Here is a 17,797-nt window from a genome sequence, read left to right on the forward strand (position 1 = left end):
CCTAACGCGTTCTGCCGGATTCTACACGTACCGAGCGTTCTCCTTGGGATGGTTAGTCAAATCAAATCCAACTAGGGCATTTTACTAAATCTGCATATAAACATACAACATGCGCAAGCCTTCGCTGTGACTCGAAACACTCTCAAACGCGAATTTGCATCAGTCTTCCTCCAAAGGCGTTAAGGTATTTCAGCCCTGTTGGGCTCAATTCTCCATCTGTTCTCATCCTACGAATTTGTAGTTTCACCCGACGAACAAATAAAATGGGCGAGTGTCGATGTCAGTTGTAAGGGCAGTGCGTGTGTGTGTCGATGTTGTACGTATTATATTATTTTTTAACTTCTAGTTAAGGAATGAAGTGAAAATAGCCCATGTTATAGTAATGAGTCAGGAATGTCAGGTTTAGGAAACCGTAAGGCTCTTCTATATATTCGCAACTGGCTTTAGCCCTGCTTTCATGAGCTGTATCCATTTTTTGAGTTGTGCTGCGCTAATACATATGTGTACTTGGAAGCTCCCTTAAAGAAAAAAAAAGATCCCCTTTCGTATTTATTGCATGTTTCACAGTTAATTGCACAAACTGTTTTAAACAATGTTGTATTCAAGTTTGAGATGGATATGTATACAAAAAGCACCTTGTGGAATTCAAATCATGAGTCTGTAAAATGGCTCTATCCGTATTTGCGTACATACATATGTAAAAACCTTGAAACTTTTCTTGGGTAGTCGAATCAATTCAACGAATGCGATGGGTGAACAGCTGATACATGTCAAACACGTACACACACAATGTAAACAACTAATTTTTATACTAATCGGGTTATTTGTTTGTTTAAATAAATTTTAAATTACTAAAATAGGGTAGTTCAACTGATTGTTTGCTGGCGTAAGGGATTATAATTAATTGCCAGATAAGTGTTATGCTTTGAAACAATATTTTTTTGATGCATGTATAGGAACATTTTAAGGTAAAAAGTAGACATTTTCGACCTTTCAAAGTATGTACATATGGCGTGTACATATGTATGTATGTACATTTATATATACCTTACTTTTGTCTACATATGTATTCAGGGATTAATCTTGTTCAGTTAATAAGTATCGATTTGAAATATAATATTATTAATATACGTTTCAGTGTGTGTACATATACGTAAATCACAAATTTTTCTTAATTTTTATAAATATTAATGAAAAATTAATAAAAATTTGAGCAATATAGTTAAAGTATTAAGAAAGCATACATTGATAATTAATAAAGGGTGCCTAAATAGTGCCTTTGCAGAAATAAGTTTTGATACGTATTACGTATTCGGTTTCACTTCTGAACAAATCTTTTTCTAAGATTATATCTAAACATTATTTATTTCGTAACGGTCTTAAAGCAGGAGAATGTTGTTCACTGGACAAAATGAATGGATATAATTTTAACTAGATGCTGGCAGGTTGAGGCACAAGAGTAGAGTGACTCACATTTAACGGCGGAAGAGGAAAGAAGCGTAACTATTTTCCAAGCTTCGAGATTTATTACATAGGTGGTCTCGTAATGTCCGATTTGGGAAGCGGAGATGATGGCATCTCAGGATCAAGTAAGTGAGCCGCCTATCGATAAATATATAACAGCTCTAATATTTCAGAATATAATGTTGCAACTATGGAAGGTACCTCAAGTAGGAACGAGTTCGATTCTTCTGCAAAAGGTATAAAGTGCAACATTATTTGTTATATCGGAATATATCACTATCATTTCATTTCAGGAGGAAGCGGCGTTGAACAGGAATTGGCTACGAAAATGCTGCAAATACAATCTAAACGATTTTATTTGGATGTAAAACAAAATAGAAGAGGTCGTTTTATAAAGGTTGCAGAGGTAAATAATCAGACTAGAACTAACTTGTACTAATTTTCGTTTTAAAAACAAAAAATATTGATTTTGGCTGATAACACTTCAGAGCGTTGGAATTTTATGTATAACAGGTTTAATAATTGCAGATTGGCGCCGATGGTAGACGAAGTCAAATTTATTTGGCTCTTTCAACTGCAGCTGAATTTCGCGATCATTTGTCGTCATTTAGCGATTACTATGCCTCTCTAGGTATTTACCGTTCTGTTATTGCATACTTTATTAAACTTTACTCTATTAAGAATACTAAACTATTCCATTTACATTAAATTGTTCTTGTATTTGTTACTTCTAGAATAAAAAGAATAGGAAGTAATAGAAGTTTACGTATATATATTCATTCATAATGTAGCACTTAGTGGTGCTGAAAGCCAATGTATGTATAAAGTTAACATATCCCTCCGAATCATTCTGTCAATGTCAGTCTGACCGTCCGTTACGATCTAGAATCTACTCACCACAACTCCCTACGAACGTTTATTTGATAGCTTATCATTTTCCATTAAAAGGTTATTACAAATGTACTAGAAAGTACAATATCACTTCGTGTTCAATCTCTTAAGCAGACTATTAACTGTATTACTTTCCCACTTACAATAGCTAAATAACAAGTCCATAATAGTCACGACTATAGATTCTCTCTTGCTTTTAGTCAGTATTTATCAACACAGAAAAAATTTTTGAAGTTTTTATGCTCATATAATGAGGTCGGGACAAACAACCGTTTGAATAACAGTTCTATAGTAACTCTAACTCCACAAACCGAAGAAAAAATTTAAGACTTTATGATTTTATACATATTTAAATTGGAATAAATTTTTGGACTTTCAATTTCAAGTAGATGAACACTCGTTACTTATCATAAAAAAGTTGTGTGAAGTGGAGATATGCATGCGCATAATAAACTGCTTTGGGAAGCTGCAATTTAATTTCTTTATAAACAACAACTTTACTGGAATTTGCATGTAGATTTTAACGTTTAACAGCTCCTGAGTGTTTATCGTTATAAGGACAAACAGATGGTCAGACGATCATGGCTAGATCAACCCGGCTCGATAATCTAATTACGTCTACGCGGTGCCAGTGTTTCAGAACATTGTCACACCCATATATAATCGGCAGACACTTGAATTTAACATGCACATTTATCATTGGGAATCCTTTAGAAGTTTTTTTTTAAATTGGGTGACATTTAGAATCTGTTTGGTATTCTTTTTAACGTTCATAAAAGTCTTTACTAAAAAAAATGGTTTTCTTATTTGTTATTGCCATATATTTTTTACATTACTTATAAAGTAAAGATCATTTATGGTAGCAAACTATTTTTCATTGATGGTATTTTCTAGGGCAGCTTATACTAAATCCTTTCTTAAAGTATTAATTGAAAAACAAGCTAAAAGCATAGGTATTGCGTGGGAGTCCAAGCAAATCCATTCACCACCCCAAATGAAACTTTGTCGCCGGCCCTGCCTAAGAAAGTGACTAGACTGATCATGTACGACACATTCATTGGTAACGACTGTGTAAATTATGGTAATCGAAAATGGTATTTCGCTAAATTTTGTACAATCAAGAAAAAGTCAAGAACTTTTCGGCATGTCCCGAATAATCATGACATATCGATAGAACAAATTCGCATATGGCACGACCAATGTTAAAATCCAAACCGTTGTCCAAAGTAAGGTCTGACCATTTTCTGGGCGCTAGAGTGGTTATGGCAATTTTCTAGAACACATGTGTAATCTCAGAATGTGTATGCTTATTGTCAACATTCATGACTATATTATTCCAAAAAACTCGATCTATCTCTATCTTTTTAAGCTCATGCTCAGATGTGATAGTTGTTCTGAATTTCTAAGAGTGGCTGCTTTTGTGGCCTAATAAATAAAAATCAACAAAACGTTAATTTTACGGAATTTTGTTAAAAAAAACTTCTATTTTAAAAGTCAGCATAAAGGTTAAAAAAGGTCAAAACATAAAGGTTAAAAGTTATTTTTAATCATTATTCTAAGGCAGCTGTATTTTGTTATAATACGGTTTAAAGCATGCTTAGAATGTCTAACTGTCCTTTAATGATATGCAACGCAAGTCTCTAGGGATAAACCGCCACTTGCGTGGGCAATTTAAAATTTATTGTAATATTAGTAGTTATCTTTCATATATCAATCTCATCCCATATGTATACAGTGCACATTGGGCCGGCAAGCCGATTTTTCGACGAAAATTAAAGTTTTAAAGCAAGGTTTTTGAAATTTCGTACATATGATAGTGTCGATGCATATAAAAACATATCCAAGTGTCAGACCGATCTGACCACGCCTTCCCTAGCCGCCCATATGAGATATGTTTCCTCTTAGTTAATTATGCTAGCACTCGTTAAATTCAGCAAATGTTGTTAATTAATTTTTTTTAACACATAACCTAAATATTAATAACTAAAAAATAACAATGCATTCAAAATGACTATAAATAAGTATTTTACATTTAAAAATGTTCATAAAAGTCGTGTTCTACATCAAGATTTATTGAAAACGGATTTTCAGAGTCAGAATCTGTTTTGGGGTCGTTTTAACTCCGCAGAAATTGAATCGTTGTTTATAATATTTAATTATGCGTAAGCTATGAACTTAACATTAAACTTTATTTTAATGCGGGTCTATGATAAATTACTTATCATTTATGGAAAATAAATGTATGTTTGTTTTAACGTAACGGGTGAAAATCTCGGTTTTTTTTTCAATCAAAGAACAGTGTTTGGGGTACTTTGATACAAACATAAGTTAGTAAAGAATTTTTGGACACTATACAGGTCCACCAAACACCGACAATTTACCAGAAGATGGTAAACTTAAATCTGAAATGATGATAAAAGATTATCGAAGATATTACTTGGACTTAAAGGAAAATGCGCGTGGCCGATTTTTACGGGTAAAATTTTGATAGTTATCTTTTTGCTTTGTTATAACTGATTCTTTCTTTAGGTGTCGCAAACAATAACAAGAGGCGGGCCTAGATCTCAAATCGCGTTACCGGCTCAAGGCATGATCGAATTTCGTGATGCTCTTACAGATTTGTTAGAAGAGTTTGGAGCAAATGATGGAGGGTAAAGTACATCTAAATTTGAAATAACAAAAATGGTCCCTTAAGGAAGGTTTTTAAAAACTTTATACCTAAAAAAATCACACTGTTTCTTTTTTATAAAACTTGCAAAATGAGAATATTCAAAATAGTTAATTTAAATCCCTTTCCTTTGAAATCAGAAATTTTCAGCCAAAAAATGTGAGCCCGTACACACCACTAAAATTATATTAACGTTCATGAGAGCTAACATGTTAAAAAGGTGCTAAAGTATCATGGACACCAGAGAAATGTTCTTAAACCAAAATCGGTATAGGAATTGACTAAAATATTCTATATAAAATATCAATAACATTCCAACATATTGTTATTACGGTTTGTAAAAATATCAAAAGCTTGTTTCAAAGTGACAGGCTTGTGCGGCTTGTACTTCTAGTTTTGATCATAGTTAACATAGCATACATTTATGTATATATATATTATAGGATACATGTATCCTATAACTATATTCAATGCCATTGCCATGAAAATGGTCGGACAGAAGCTACTGTGACCAAATTTATCGATTGGAAATCAAATAAAACTGTTGTGCCTTTGCCAAATAGTAATTATTGCTATTTTCTTAGCAGGTTCAAAGGAGATTTACCGGAAGAGCGTCATATGAAGGTCGATAATAAAAATTTTTATTTTGATATCGGACAAAATAATCGAGGGGTTTACATGCGGATAAGCGAAGTATAACCAAAACATTTTATATTTATATATATTTTTCCTATATAAAGCATGGTGATTTATTGTATTATTTATGTGTATTTTACTTGAAGGTGAAAAATAACTTTCGCACTTCGATAACTATTCCGGAGAAATGTTGGATACGCTTTCGAGATATTTTTAATGATTATTGCGAGAAAATGAAAAAATCGTCCGACTCAATTACTGCCGAAATTAATTTACCGACATCGTCAACTAGTCTTAAATAAACAACATACCGTGATTTATTCAATCATATAAGAAGGCGCAAAAAAAATAATAAATGTCGATTGACCAACCAATACCAATATATATAAAGCTTGTAACGTCTGACATAACTAAACTAAAAATCATGCGACTAATTAAGCTGAAATGACACTGAAATATGTTTATTTTTTTGCATTTAGCAAAATATGTTTTAGTATTATATAATTTTGTAATGAAAAAACATAAATAAGTTAAGAGTTACATTAGACAAAATTAAACCCCATAATCAATTTTTAATTCTAAATATCTGAATGTTTGCCTTTTACTAAGTAAAAATAATTTTTAATTTATTCATCGTTTGTTTTACAAGTGAAAATTCGAAAAAGCCGTGCTCCTGTTTTACATTTCCTACCTTTGGAACTCGCAAAATATTCACATCAACGGAGTTCTTTTTGACACAGCGTTTTAATATTGTTTAATTTTAATTTATCTGAAATGACAAACAAAATTAATTTTTTTCCTAATTGTGTGTGCAATGACCTATTTTTTCATTTAAAATCGGATCTTGTTAATAGAAGGCCATTGCCAATTTACAAGAAGTAAACAAAAAAGCGGAGAACTACTGATAATAAACAGTTAATAATTACAAGTAAAGCCGCAAGTTTCTAATCCCAGTATGAAAGAAGTACATCATATTCAATGCAAAACAGTTACTCACACTAATCAATTTCAGTTGAACATTACATTGCTATTATTTTAATTTGTATCATTTTTGTTGTTAGCTAATATACAACTAGAATTTCAAATTGAAATTGATAATTTGTGCCGCGTAAAGTCATACTTCTCATTATATGTATTCCTTAAGTTGATAAGTTATACCAAAACTAATTCATGTTAATGTAATTTGAAACATCTTTAACAAGTTTACAAAATTGTTAAAGCTTTTAGAAATAATATGTTATAATTATAATACATATTAAAGTAACAGCTAAACGCGTTTTTAAAACAAAAGTTTCATGTGATCACGTAGAATAAAAAATTACTAAGTACGATGAACATGCATAGCAATTACAACATAGATTGAAAGCGCAACACAAGCACCTACCGGATAAATTTCCCTAAAGAAATATCGTGTACAGATTGGGTATGCTAAGTAAAAAACTAGTGCTACTAATTATTTAGTATTGAAAGTTGTCAAAATTTGGGTTCAATAATAACACATTGAATTGGTATAAAAAAATGTATTTGCTCTCTTAATTAATTTTATGTTTTTATTAATATTAACGAGAGCTAGTTCACTAGATAAAATAAAAAATAATTTCATCAATTATAATACTATTGAAACTAATGCATCCGAAGAAGTCCTACAAATTTCCTTACTAGAGTCGATAAATCTGACTATAAACACAAAATCTTTATAATTATCGGGCAAGTGTAAGCGGCAATATGTTACAGAAGATTCAACATAATAGTTAAATATAAAACGTGGGTTTATCTTAAATGTTGTTTGGCAAGAATACAATTATTTTAAGAGTTTTGTGAATATAACATGGAAATAAAGTTGAATTTTAACAAATTAATTTGTCCCACCGAGAGTGTTCGAATGGGGCTGTATTGAAAATCTGCTAAGATAATTTATTCGATTTTTATTCATCATAGCAGTCGATTTAAAGGCGAAAAATTGCGGTCTGAGGATATTAGAATCCATCCAATAAAAACAAAGGCCGAAGTTTGTATGAGTAACACCATTTTCTTCGGTTTAAACCAAATCATTCTTTTTTCAGTACAATGTTTAATACGGATTCGCTTTGACTTTTTACAATTTTGACTTGTACAATTTTAAGCTGCTAGAAGTGGTTTCTTACATCTATTTAAAAGAAGAATATCTCTTAAATGGAGTGTCATTACATGAATTGTTTTAATTTTATGGGTGATTATATTGCTTACCATGCCCATCACCTCCAATTAATACAATTTTTGCTCTTACCTCTTCACTGCTGTTTCTCCTGAACCATTTAATCTTTCTGTAGTTTATGTGCTGCCTTTCGATTGGTGTATCATAATATCATATCATATCATATCATATCGCTCATCAAAAAATAAACCATCTGTATCTTTAGAAAAGTATACTTTTTATTTTGAATAATTTAACCTCATTAAATGGCATATTATGTAGAGAATCGCGCAAGAATATAGTGTGAATAAGAATATGGTCGAAGAAGTCTAATCTTCTGTATTTGTCAGTCATTCAGAAGTATTGTCTGTCTACACACTAGCGAAGGTAATATATAGGCGTTACTAGAATATGCATTCTTAGTCTTAATTTTTATTGCTTTTAGTTCCCGGGATTACATAGCCTACGAGTAATTGAAAAACAGAAGATTTATTTGATTTTTAAAGTATTTATAATTTTTATACTTATAAGCAGGTTCGTACAGAGAAGGAAGGGCGTACATTCTCTAAAGAATTATCGATCTATCTCCCCAAATACGACATCCAAAGTTCCAATTATTGCAACGACGTCGGCTAGCATGTGCTGCTTTCCAATCTTCTCTAAAGCTGCCAAGTGAGCAAACCCCGGAGCTTTGATTTTACAGCGGTATGGACGACTGGAACCATCTGATATAAGGTAAACGCCAAACTCACCCTTCGGAGCTTCTATTGCCGTATATGTTGCCCCGGGTGGAACTTGATATCCTTGGGTGAACAACTTGAAGTGGTGAATAAGTGCCTCCATGGATGTCTTCATTTCGGACCGTGACGGAGGCGCCACCTTGGCATCGTCCGTTTTGATTTCTCCAGCAGGCATTTGGTTTAGGCATTGATCAATTATTCTTAGGGACTGGCGCATCTCTTCGACCCGGCAGAGATATCGGTCATAGCAGTCGCCCTTGGTGCCGATGGGAACATCAAAGTCTACCAAATGATAGGCATCATATGGCTGCTGTTTTCGAAGATCCCATTTAATGCCAGACCCACGCAACATGACTCCACTGAAGCCATAGTTCAAGGCTTCTTCTGCGGTTACGATCCCAATGTCCTCGGTCCGCTGCACCCAGATTCGATTTGTAGTCAACACATCCTCCACTTCGTCCAACCGCTCGGCAAACTTTAATGCAAACTCATAGATATCGTCCATTAGACCAATAGGCATATCCTGTCATACAACGTAAAATAATTATATTATTTTTTAATATGTGTGCTAATGCATTACCAATGACACTCCACCAGGACGTATGTAGGCAGCATGCATCCGTGCACCAGAAACTCGCTCATAAAATTCCATCATTTTCTCTCGCTCTTCGAATAGCCAAAAAAAAGGTGTTAGTGCACCAACATCTAAGGCATGTGTTCCGACGGCCATAATGTGATTCAGAATCCGAGTAATCTCAGCAAAAAGAGCTGCAGAAAATAATATTTTCAAAAAAGTGCATAGAGGTAATATTTTTTTTTTTCTGGCAACAAATTTAAAAGCCGAATTTCTTTTTTGCTTACTTATCCAAAAATGTGATTTATTGCGTTCAATTTAAGATTTGAAGTCATTATAATCTAATCACATTTAAAAATCAATTTTTTTAAGTAGTATATTAGTAATTAAAAATTAAAAAAAAAAAAGTTTCGGAAGTTTTATGGAAATGGTGACGATCCTTACTTGAAATATTTATACATATCGTAGAAACTTTGAATTTACCGACAACTGGACGACTACACACAGCCTAGGGCGAGAGCAAATTACTTTGTATTCTTACTTCGAATATACTTGGCACGAAGAGGCACATCGATATTCAGGAGCTTTTCGACAGCCAGCGAGTAGCATTGCTCGTTGCACATCATGGAGACGTAGTCAAGACGGTCAAAATACGGCAATGCCTGGGTGTATGTCTTGTACTCTATGAGCTTTTCGGTCCCACGGTGCAGCAGCCCAATATGCGGATCGGCACGCATGACGGTCTACAATAACAGAGGTTTTAATTTTTATAAAGCCAGTGGTCGATTAACAGCTTAAACCTCTCCATCCAGCTCCAGCACAAGACGAAGGACCCCGTGGGCGGCGGGATGTTGTGGGCCGAAGTTCAAGGTCAAATTACGCACAGACTTCTCGACAGGCGTTACCTTGCCTAGTGGAGATATTAAATCAAGCGATTAGTTCGAGGGTCAACTTACGATTGGGTTACGAACTAACTGTTCCATGGTGGCACTTTCCAGAGCGATGTGACCTCGTCTGGATACATCACCGGGCCGCTAAACTGCTTCATAAACTCAGGGTCCGGATACCATTTTGCGGCTCCCCGACGCGTCTCCTGAGAACTAAACAACGAGTTTCCAATAAGGTCCGGGATGTTATATGTACATTACTGAAATAAAAGGTATACTCGAATTATGTAAGCGTTTAATATTTACGTTAACGCGGCCGATCCTAATGAAACCAGTTGTGGCCGTAGCCTCAAGTGAGAAAGTCCGGGAATCAAGGTCCGCCTCATAATATTGGCCATCCTGATAGTCAAATTCCTCTTTAGATGATTCTAAATTAACAATTCAGGAAGCTAATACAGCCGAAGAATTGTCCGCAATCGAAATTTCATTAAAATATATCGAACATCGGGTTACACCAGCGAATCAGGTGCAACTTATATTGTATTTACACTGATCTTATATCGCTGGTTGTTGCTTAATGAACATTAACTCCAAAACACAATAATTTCTTAATATATATTACACACAAAAACTGGTGAATAACAAATAAAATTGATTTCGTTTCTATCATTACCAATTGATTTCTATATTTTTCTGCAGTAGCTATATAGTCGTTAATAAATTTATTCTTAATAAGACAAATAAAATTATTCTCATCTACACATTAGGTTTAAGCTTTATAATTAAATCAACTATCAACTCACAAAATGGTCATGGTACCATATATTATAAATAAAATCAATAAATAAAATTTTAGGCGGAGTCAGAGTATAAGAAATTCTCTTTGTTTAAATTATATGTTTTACTCAAATTTCTCGGTTCCTTAATTGTAAGAAAGTTTCAATATTCTGGCCTTTCTTATATGAATAAAAACTAAAAGTTCTAACTTATATCATAAGCTCTTACGGGCCTTAGGGTCTAAATCATTAACGACTACTTATAAAACTATCGATGCACTTTAAATTCTGGATATATCGAAAAAAAAGAGTAAACATCGTCTTATGTTCCATCTCTAAACAAGTTTTTTTTTTATAATAGCTCTAGCTCTCCATTATTTATATAAATAATTCTTGTATGTAGTCCAAGTTTGAAAAAAAAACTGTAATTTAAATGAGCTGTTTTCGAGTATTCCTCTTTAGACAAAAGCCGGTTTGGAAACATTTTTAACCATGTGAAAATGTAATTTTGAAATAGATTTTCCTAAAAGGGAAGACGTTGTTCTGTGCATATATATATGTTGGTGTTTATGTTTGTTAATTATCGTTATACCAATATATTTGTACCAGTTTCTTAAACGTATCAAATAAGAACATTTCACCGAACGTAAAATGTCTGTGCATATATAGAGTTTATTCCGTCTCTTCGGGGAGTGTGTCGTCACTGTGTATGTATACAGAAAAGTCTTTTGGTGTATACATACATGTGCAATTGTATAATGCTATGGTGATGTTTTATTTTTTGAATAACAATTTTTAAGGAATATGATTGTTCGGTTATAAATTGAATGTGAAAGAGTGCCGTTCTGCTATATATTGTTATAATTAAGACAGGTTGATCGTGTTATGTCTACGCATGTAAATAAATACTTTTAAATTTAGACAAGCCATTACCAACCCTGTTCTGGTTCTGTATAGCAAATGTACATAACATATATTAATGTTTAGTATCCCACGATGAATTAATAAATGGTTTGCTGATATATAATTAATTTGCTATATAATTAATTAAAATCTAGCGGACTTGACAAAATAAGTGCGTGTGAGCAAACAATCAAATCAATACGGCGTTTTTCAAAGTTATGGCGAAGAACTTTCAAAAATCTCATTACAGTACGTCCCCGTGGCAGAGGTGATAGGCTTTCATTTACAGACTTCCATCACTGTGAGGCAAATTTTTGATCGTATGGTAAATATACATACATAAATATAAATATTCTTGATCAGCACCAACAGCTCTTTTCCCCGACTGCCGACGAATGCAAGGAATTGCAATATTTAGTCGCACTTTTTTTTTAATCTCTGTAATATCTGTCTGGTATACTTCTTGACCGAAGTGCGAGATAAATTTTAAAGGAGAATTTGGCTTAAAAAAGCATCTGTTACATTTCCTGTTAACTTTTTAGGCATTTCTTATATCAATGTTAAATAATAATTTAATAAATAATAAATGTATCATACAAAATAACCTCTTTAAGGGGTGAAAACCAAGTGACGAAGGCGCCCCCAGCATACAAAAGTTGTAATATTAAACATTTGTGACGTAAAATTACACCTTACTCTATAAACACACTTCATAACATTTACTCATTTACAAGAATAAGTTATGAGGGTATAGTAACCCAACCGCTTAGTAGTGCGCATCCATTAGTGCGGTTCGTCTTTACTCGGACTGCCGTTCAAAGTGATTAAATTTTATTGAAAGTTACACTGTAGTTTGAGGGTTTTAATTGATAAGTAAGCTAGCATTGCCCAGAATTACAAATTGACGACAACTTTTTTGAAAACATATATTCTATTGGTTGCAGATGGAGCAAGACACATTGGTGTGGAACGACACGGATGTAGCTGTAGCCAGTCAACATATTCTTAATTCGGAGGTTTATGGTATATTATATCGAGACATTTAGCAAGCAAGCAACTAACGATCTAACATCGAAGACATTGCTGGCGGTATGCAAGAACGATCAAAGGAGCTACGTCTTACTGTTTCCTGGACCCAGTCAAAGTCTCAGATTCAAGACAGTTGTCAACGTCGGACTATGTTGGCATGTAAGAGGCGCCTAACTACCAGTAAAGTGCATGAAGACTCACATCCACCGCTCTTGGTAGCTTTCCCCAACTGCAACACTCATCGCGAGCAGCAACATAAGGAGGAACATAAAGTTCAGCTATACTCTGGAAAACCTTTAAGCATTAAACTATACGTGCCAGGAAGTGTTGAGAGTATTCCGATAATTCGCCATAAGACGCTTAAGACGACGAATAAACCAGCTATGCATCGAAAGTCTAAAAGCAAAAGCAAGTTTCAAGCTTTCAACAACCTTACACCGCTTTGTTCATCAAGTAAAAGTCAACCATCCGCGAAGCAATCATCTGCACTGGTGGAAGCAGGGATAGAATCAAAGGCATCACCGCATTTTCTTGGTAAAAAGAGGATTAAGAACAGAAACTGCTTTTTATCTTCGCCTCAGACATCACCGGTGAGATGGAAAATGATGATTCCATTTCCAACATTTGGCGCCACATCCTTTGTTACGCTGCTCACTTTAATTTGTATGGAAACGGTTCTACTCTCCACCATGTCCAGTTGCGCCAAGACCTTTTACATGCATTGGAACACATCAAACAGCATGTAAGTACTTAAACAGACAGTATTATAATTTAAATTGAATTGAAATTGACAATTGCAGTTTTGTATTTAGCCTTACATATGTATATTGTTTTAAGATATTACAACTATGGCTTGCTAACGTTATATTTAAGTTTTAGTGCATGTGCAATAGTACATGTGAAAACAAAAATATAAAGAGTAACTAAATGCTTAGGGGATTGGTAAATTCAAATATAATTGATATTATCAATAATTATGGCTTATTGACTATAAATTTACAATTATTAATTAGCAATTTGTAATGCATTGCATTAGTCATTTCCGATAGAATCACTATTGTCATTATTTATTGTACAGATGAATATACCACATAGCCCAATTACCTTTGTTAATCACATCGGGCCATGTATACCCCATTTCTGTATGCTTTTTTTTCAGAATGTACTAGGTTCTTTGAGAAGTATTTAACAAATAGAAAGAAGCGTTTTTGACCCTATAAAGTCTAAAGTATTTATCAGGATCACCAGCCGACTTGATTTGGCCCTGTCGTTCTGTCTGAGTTAATGAACGTCGAGGGCTCGGAAACTAAGTCTAAGTCTCTACAATCTTAACTTGCCATGCGTCTGTTTCAGAAGATCATCGTAGCGTACTCCTCAAATACTTGGGTAACGGGTTGTTTGATATATTTTAGTTTACCAAAAGTTTGATAATGATAATGATAATGGTACTGACCTAGAAATCAAATCATGCGAACCTCTTTTTAATAAATTTATAAAAAGTACCAACGATGATTATATTTCGTCTCTAAATTTCACAAAATTTGTGAAGAATCCGTGATACTTATACGCCATATTATACTTCGTAGCCAAGTTGTAAAGAAACTTTTAAGTAAAGTTAAATAGTAACGTCTAGATGATTTATCGGCCAAACAGTACCCATTTTTAGAATGTTGATTTTCGCATTTTTCCTGAACTCTTAATTAAATCATTGTACGCAGTGTCGTGCACACTAATGGTTTTGCACTTATTTAATTAAAATCGTTATTCGTATTTCTCCCGAAAACATATTTAATTTTGATACTCTCTTTTATCCACAGATTTCGGATTGATAACACAGATCATATAATCGATGTTAATAAAGGCAATCTTGCTTTTGAGTTCGACCAGGTGCATATAATATGCCCAGTATATGAGCCAGGGACTTTTGAGAACGAAACTGAAAAATATATAATTTACAATGTGTCTAAAGTGGAATATGAAACATGTCGCATAACAAATGCAGATCCGCGAGTAATAGCTATATGTGATAAACCTCAGAAATTAATGTTTTTTACAATAACTTTCCGGCCATTTACACCGCAGCCAGGTGGCTTGGAATTCCTACCTGGAAATGATTATTACTTTATTTGTGAGTTCGTTTTTGAATCCTCAATTTAAAGATATTACTATTTTTACTATTTATTTAGCTACATCATCTAAGGATGATTTATATCGAAGAATTGGTGGTCGATGCTCTACAAATAACATGAAAGTAGTCTTTAAAGTGTGTTGTGGTCCCGAGAACAAGAACAAAACCAAGGCGATAAGCAATTCTAAATCTGGTACAGACACTAGAGGAGCCATCAATGTCAATTTAGCGAATAATGATGATAGTCATGTTAATAGCCAGGGCAATAACATAGCTATTGGAACCAACATTGGTATAAATGGAGGCGTAATTATAGGGGGACCTCAGTCACCAGGAATACCAATTAATCCACTCAGCGGGAACAGCAATCTTAATGGGATACCAACCACTATTAATTCAAACATTGATCAATTTAATCGGATACCAATACAGCCAAACATAATCGGTAATCATGTAGGAACTAATGCCGTTGGACCTGCAATCGTTGGTGGTGGAGGGATTATATTGACACCAGGCCATGGTCATGGCAACATTAATATGCTACAACCAGGACGTGGTGGAATAAATGGAGCATACCCTGGTCATCACCACATCCAAACTGGGATACGGATAAACAATGTGCCTACTCAACACAGCTATCCATCCCATAAGGGTAATGCTAACAGTAATATTAACGGAAACGGTACGTAACGGCCTTTAAAAAATGAAGAAAGTTGAGAATTTATGAAGATTACCAGGCAAAAAAGTACTCCTTACCATTTTTCAAGTTGTGTTTTAAGTTTAAAATAGGTAATACTTTTTATGAGTGCATTACTCATTCTGAGTGCTACTCAAATATTTTCTTGATTTAATTTTGTTATTTTATTTTAAAAACTAATCAAGTTACAATCATGCTTTCAATGGTTTTTGTTCTCCATGTCCGCCTTGTAGTTGGTTAGATTTATTCAACGGTTATATAGTTGTTCGTAATATTTTAACAGTTAAATTCAGGCTTGTACGTTTTTGGGCTTCCACTTTGTTAAATTAACCTTTAAAATATGCAGAAGATTCTTAATCTGTCCTTGATTGAATCTAATAGAGTCATTCTACCTCTCTTCTAAAAACAGCTAAACAGTAAGCCGAAGAGTTTAAGAAGGGTATAAAATAAATATGTATTACCGAACTGGAACTGACCAAGGAGTATAATCGTCATTAAAAATAATCTCATCGACATATGAAAGATGCATTTCAGTTGATGATTTAACTGATTTCCGTCAAAAGGTTTAAGGTCCAAAAATCTTTGATTGCCCACTGCATCTGTAATTAGGAAATTCATCCCGTAGGAAAACTATTATAAAGGCTCTCCGACTAAACAAATGGGAATCTTTTATCTTCTTCGTTTTTCAAAATGGTTAAAAAGTCCATAAATGAAGATTTAATAAAGCCAGCTTTAACACGTATATCACAGGGGCTTACATTTTGACCGCATAGCCAATATGGCAGCCCGATTATCAGGTACCTGTTACTAAGGTAGTGGAAGTGCGAACGAGAAATTTTAACATCTTCTGAAATATCGATAAAAAAAGAATGAAATGAAAACAATTTTTAATTTTTTAAAAGTGTGGGTGTGGCAGTTTGTGGGCGTTTAATTGGGCGTGGCCGCATCTTTTTTAGCTTTTATAGTTCCCGAGATTCTCTATGCTCACACGGACGGACAACCGGACATGGCCAGAGCGACTCGGTTATTGATCCTGATCATCCTCCTACCTTATACATACTTTTCAATTTAATTTTTTCAATTTTATTTTGTTAATAAATAAACTATTATTTATATATACTATCCGAAAAGGAAACATGAAAAGAACACACGCAAGGGCCGTTGGACATAGAAACACTACATATTTTACGCCGATTTCAAGTATTTTATCAGATATCGAATAGATTATATCGATATTGGTAGATATCGAATATTTTTTATTTTGATTTTTTTTAATATGTTATTTATATTTTCAGATGACCACCATCATTACAACAAACATCCCAACGAGGTTGTTAAAAATGAAGAGCTGACATATAATAGTGGCACAGCGACATCGGATGGTCTTTTCTTCGCTTTATGGACCTGGATCTTTTCGACTTTATCACTGTCATCTATTCAATCTTGCCATTTGCGTGCATATTGGATAAACTCATCATTTTTATTCAGCATTTTTGCGATCCTTGGCATCCATTATTTTGTTCAAAGCACGTTTCAAACTACGTTGCGGTATAGACCTGAAATGGTTAAAATCACCGCAACCACTAAAAATGGGTTGTTTTGCCAGAAAGCCGACCTTTTTAAATATGACCGGTGAATTTTTATGAACATTCGATTTTGTGTTACCATGTTCAACGTTATTTTTAAGAATACCAATATCACACAATATTATTTGTCGCTCTTCTCCGGCTATTGCTATATAAACAGTGATAAAAGTAGTGGATTGGAGAGGTTGGAATCAAATGATATGCTTACTGATATTGATTTTGATATGTAATTGCAATTGATTGAGTTACTACGACTCACAATTTAAAATAATAGATCAGAAAGAAAGGAGAAAGGTGAAATAGAATTTATAAGTAAAGAAATTAAATATACCAAGTACATTAAAACATAGATTTAGCGTTTTAGATATAACTAATATTGCCTAAGAAAAGATGAAGGAGAGGAATGCTATTACGAAACAGAATAATACAAAAGGCCATTTGACACTGCCAGTGTCCCCTGACCGCTCTTTTTTATTGTGTCCTTCTGGTGTTCTGAAATTACTTATAGCTGTATGTGTGGGACAGAAATATAATATATTCCCATTTATAACAAAAAATGGTAAGGCGATGTAGAAATTGCAAAACCATTACAGCTATAGCTTTACCTGTCCTCGTAACTCGTCATTTAAAATTATCATTCCGATT

The 17,797-nt window shown here is 33.7% G+C and overlaps 3 protein-coding genes across 17 annotated transcripts; 2 read left to right on the forward strand and 1 right to left on the reverse strand.

The window, feature by feature from the left end:
* Nucleotides 1-42: 42 nt before the first annotated feature.
* Nucleotides 43-7,518, forward strand: LOC6523730 (transcriptional activator protein Pur-beta). 10 transcript variants are annotated; one of them, XM_015191356.2, is made up of 10 exons: nucleotides 43-184; nucleotides 242-316; nucleotides 1,386-1,589; nucleotides 1,638-1,700; nucleotides 1,758-1,870; nucleotides 1,993-2,095; nucleotides 4,713-4,831; nucleotides 4,885-5,006; nucleotides 5,608-5,716; nucleotides 5,806-7,518. In XM_015191356.2, the coding sequence occupies exons 3-10, from the start codon at nucleotides 1,547-1,549 to the stop codon at nucleotides 5,959-5,961; spliced, it is 828 nt and encodes a 275-aa protein (XP_015046842.1). In that variant the 5' UTR covers nucleotides 43-184; nucleotides 242-316; nucleotides 1,386-1,546; the 3' UTR covers nucleotides 5,962-7,518. The 10 variants fall into 10 exon arrangements, 8 of the variants coding, with proteins under 8 accessions (XP_015046842.1, XP_015046841.1, XP_015046846.1 ...); XM_015191355.2 differs by lacking the exon at nucleotides 242-316 and having other exon boundaries at nucleotides 46-184; XM_015191360.2 differs by lacking the exon at nucleotides 242-316 and having other exon boundaries at nucleotides 47-184; nucleotides 1,389-1,589.
* A 719-nt stretch (nucleotides 7,519-8,237) lies between these two features.
* LOC6523731 (NADH-ubiquinone oxidoreductase 49 kDa subunit) lies at nucleotides 8,238-10,515 on the reverse strand. Its single transcript, XM_002099570.3, has 6 exons — nucleotides 10,340-10,515; nucleotides 10,122-10,246; nucleotides 9,947-10,056; nucleotides 9,688-9,889; nucleotides 9,153-9,340; nucleotides 8,238-9,095 (listed from the first exon to the last, which is right to left on the reverse strand). The coding sequence occupies exons 1-6, from the start codon at nucleotides 10,429-10,431 to the stop codon at nucleotides 8,406-8,408; spliced, it is 1,407 nt and encodes a 468-aa protein (XP_002099606.1). The 5' UTR covers nucleotides 10,432-10,515; the 3' UTR covers nucleotides 8,238-8,405.
* A 637-nt stretch (nucleotides 10,516-11,152) lies between these two features.
* LOC6523732 lies at nucleotides 11,153-17,613 on the forward strand. Of its 6 annotated transcripts, none has more exons than XM_015191363.3 (7): nucleotides 11,160-11,311; nucleotides 11,963-12,037; nucleotides 12,657-12,735; nucleotides 12,790-13,483; nucleotides 14,559-14,869; nucleotides 14,928-15,551; nucleotides 16,862-17,613. In XM_015191363.3, the coding sequence occupies exons 2-7, from the start codon at nucleotides 12,035-12,037 to the stop codon at nucleotides 17,200-17,202; spliced, it is 2,052 nt and encodes a 683-aa protein (XP_015046849.1). In that variant the 5' UTR covers nucleotides 11,160-11,311; nucleotides 11,963-12,034; the 3' UTR covers nucleotides 17,203-17,613. The 6 variants fall into 6 exon arrangements, with proteins under 6 accessions (XP_015046854.1, XP_015046849.1, XP_015046852.1 ...); XM_015191366.3 differs by having other exon boundaries at nucleotides 11,163-11,311; nucleotides 11,868-12,037; XM_015191374.3 differs by lacking the exon at nucleotides 11,160-11,311 and having other exon boundaries at nucleotides 12,790-12,900; nucleotides 12,961-13,483.
* Nucleotides 17,614-17,797: the final 184 nt, after the last annotated feature.

Source organism: Drosophila yakuba, chromosome 4 (genome assembly GCF_016746365.2).
Source record: "Drosophila yakuba strain Tai18E2 chromosome 4, Prin_Dyak_Tai18E2_2.1, whole genome shotgun sequence".
Classification (NCBI taxonomy): Eukaryota; Metazoa; Arthropoda; class Insecta; order Diptera; family Drosophilidae; genus Drosophila; species Drosophila yakuba.

Bases quoted from the DNA above. Each gene is read 5' to 3' on its own strand.
- LOC6523730 (XM_015191356.2), top strand. From the start codon at position 1,547: ATGTCCGATTTGGGAAGCGGAGATGATGGCATCTCAGGATCAA. The intron at 2,096-4,712 runs GTATTTACCGTT...GACACTATACAG, and splicing joins CGATTACTATGCCTCTCTAG to GTCCACCAAACACCGACAAT. The intron at 5,007-5,607 runs GTAAAGTACATC...CTATTTTCTTAG, and splicing joins TTTGGAGCAAATGATGGAGG to CAGGTTCAAAGGAGATTTAC.
- LOC6523731 (XM_002099570.3), bottom strand. From the start codon at position 10,431: ATGGCCAATATTATGAGGCGGACCTTGATTCCCGGACTTTCTCACTTG. The intron at 10,247-10,339 runs GTAAATATTAAA...CTCGTTGTTTAG, and splicing joins TTAGGATCGGCCGCGTTAAC to TTCTCAGGAGACGCGTCGGG. The intron at 9,096-9,152 runs GTAATGCATTAG...GTTGTATGACAG, and splicing joins GTCCTGGTGGAGTGTCATTG to GATATGCCTATTGGTCTAAT.
- LOC6523732 (XM_015191363.3), top strand. The intron at 12,736-12,789 runs GTATATTATATC...CTAACATCGAAG, and splicing joins TCTTAATTCGGAGGTTTATG to ACATTGCTGGCGGTATGCAA. The intron at 15,552-16,861 runs GTACGTAACGGC...TTATATTTTCAG, and splicing joins CAGTAATATTAACGGAAACG to ATGACCACCATCATTACAAC.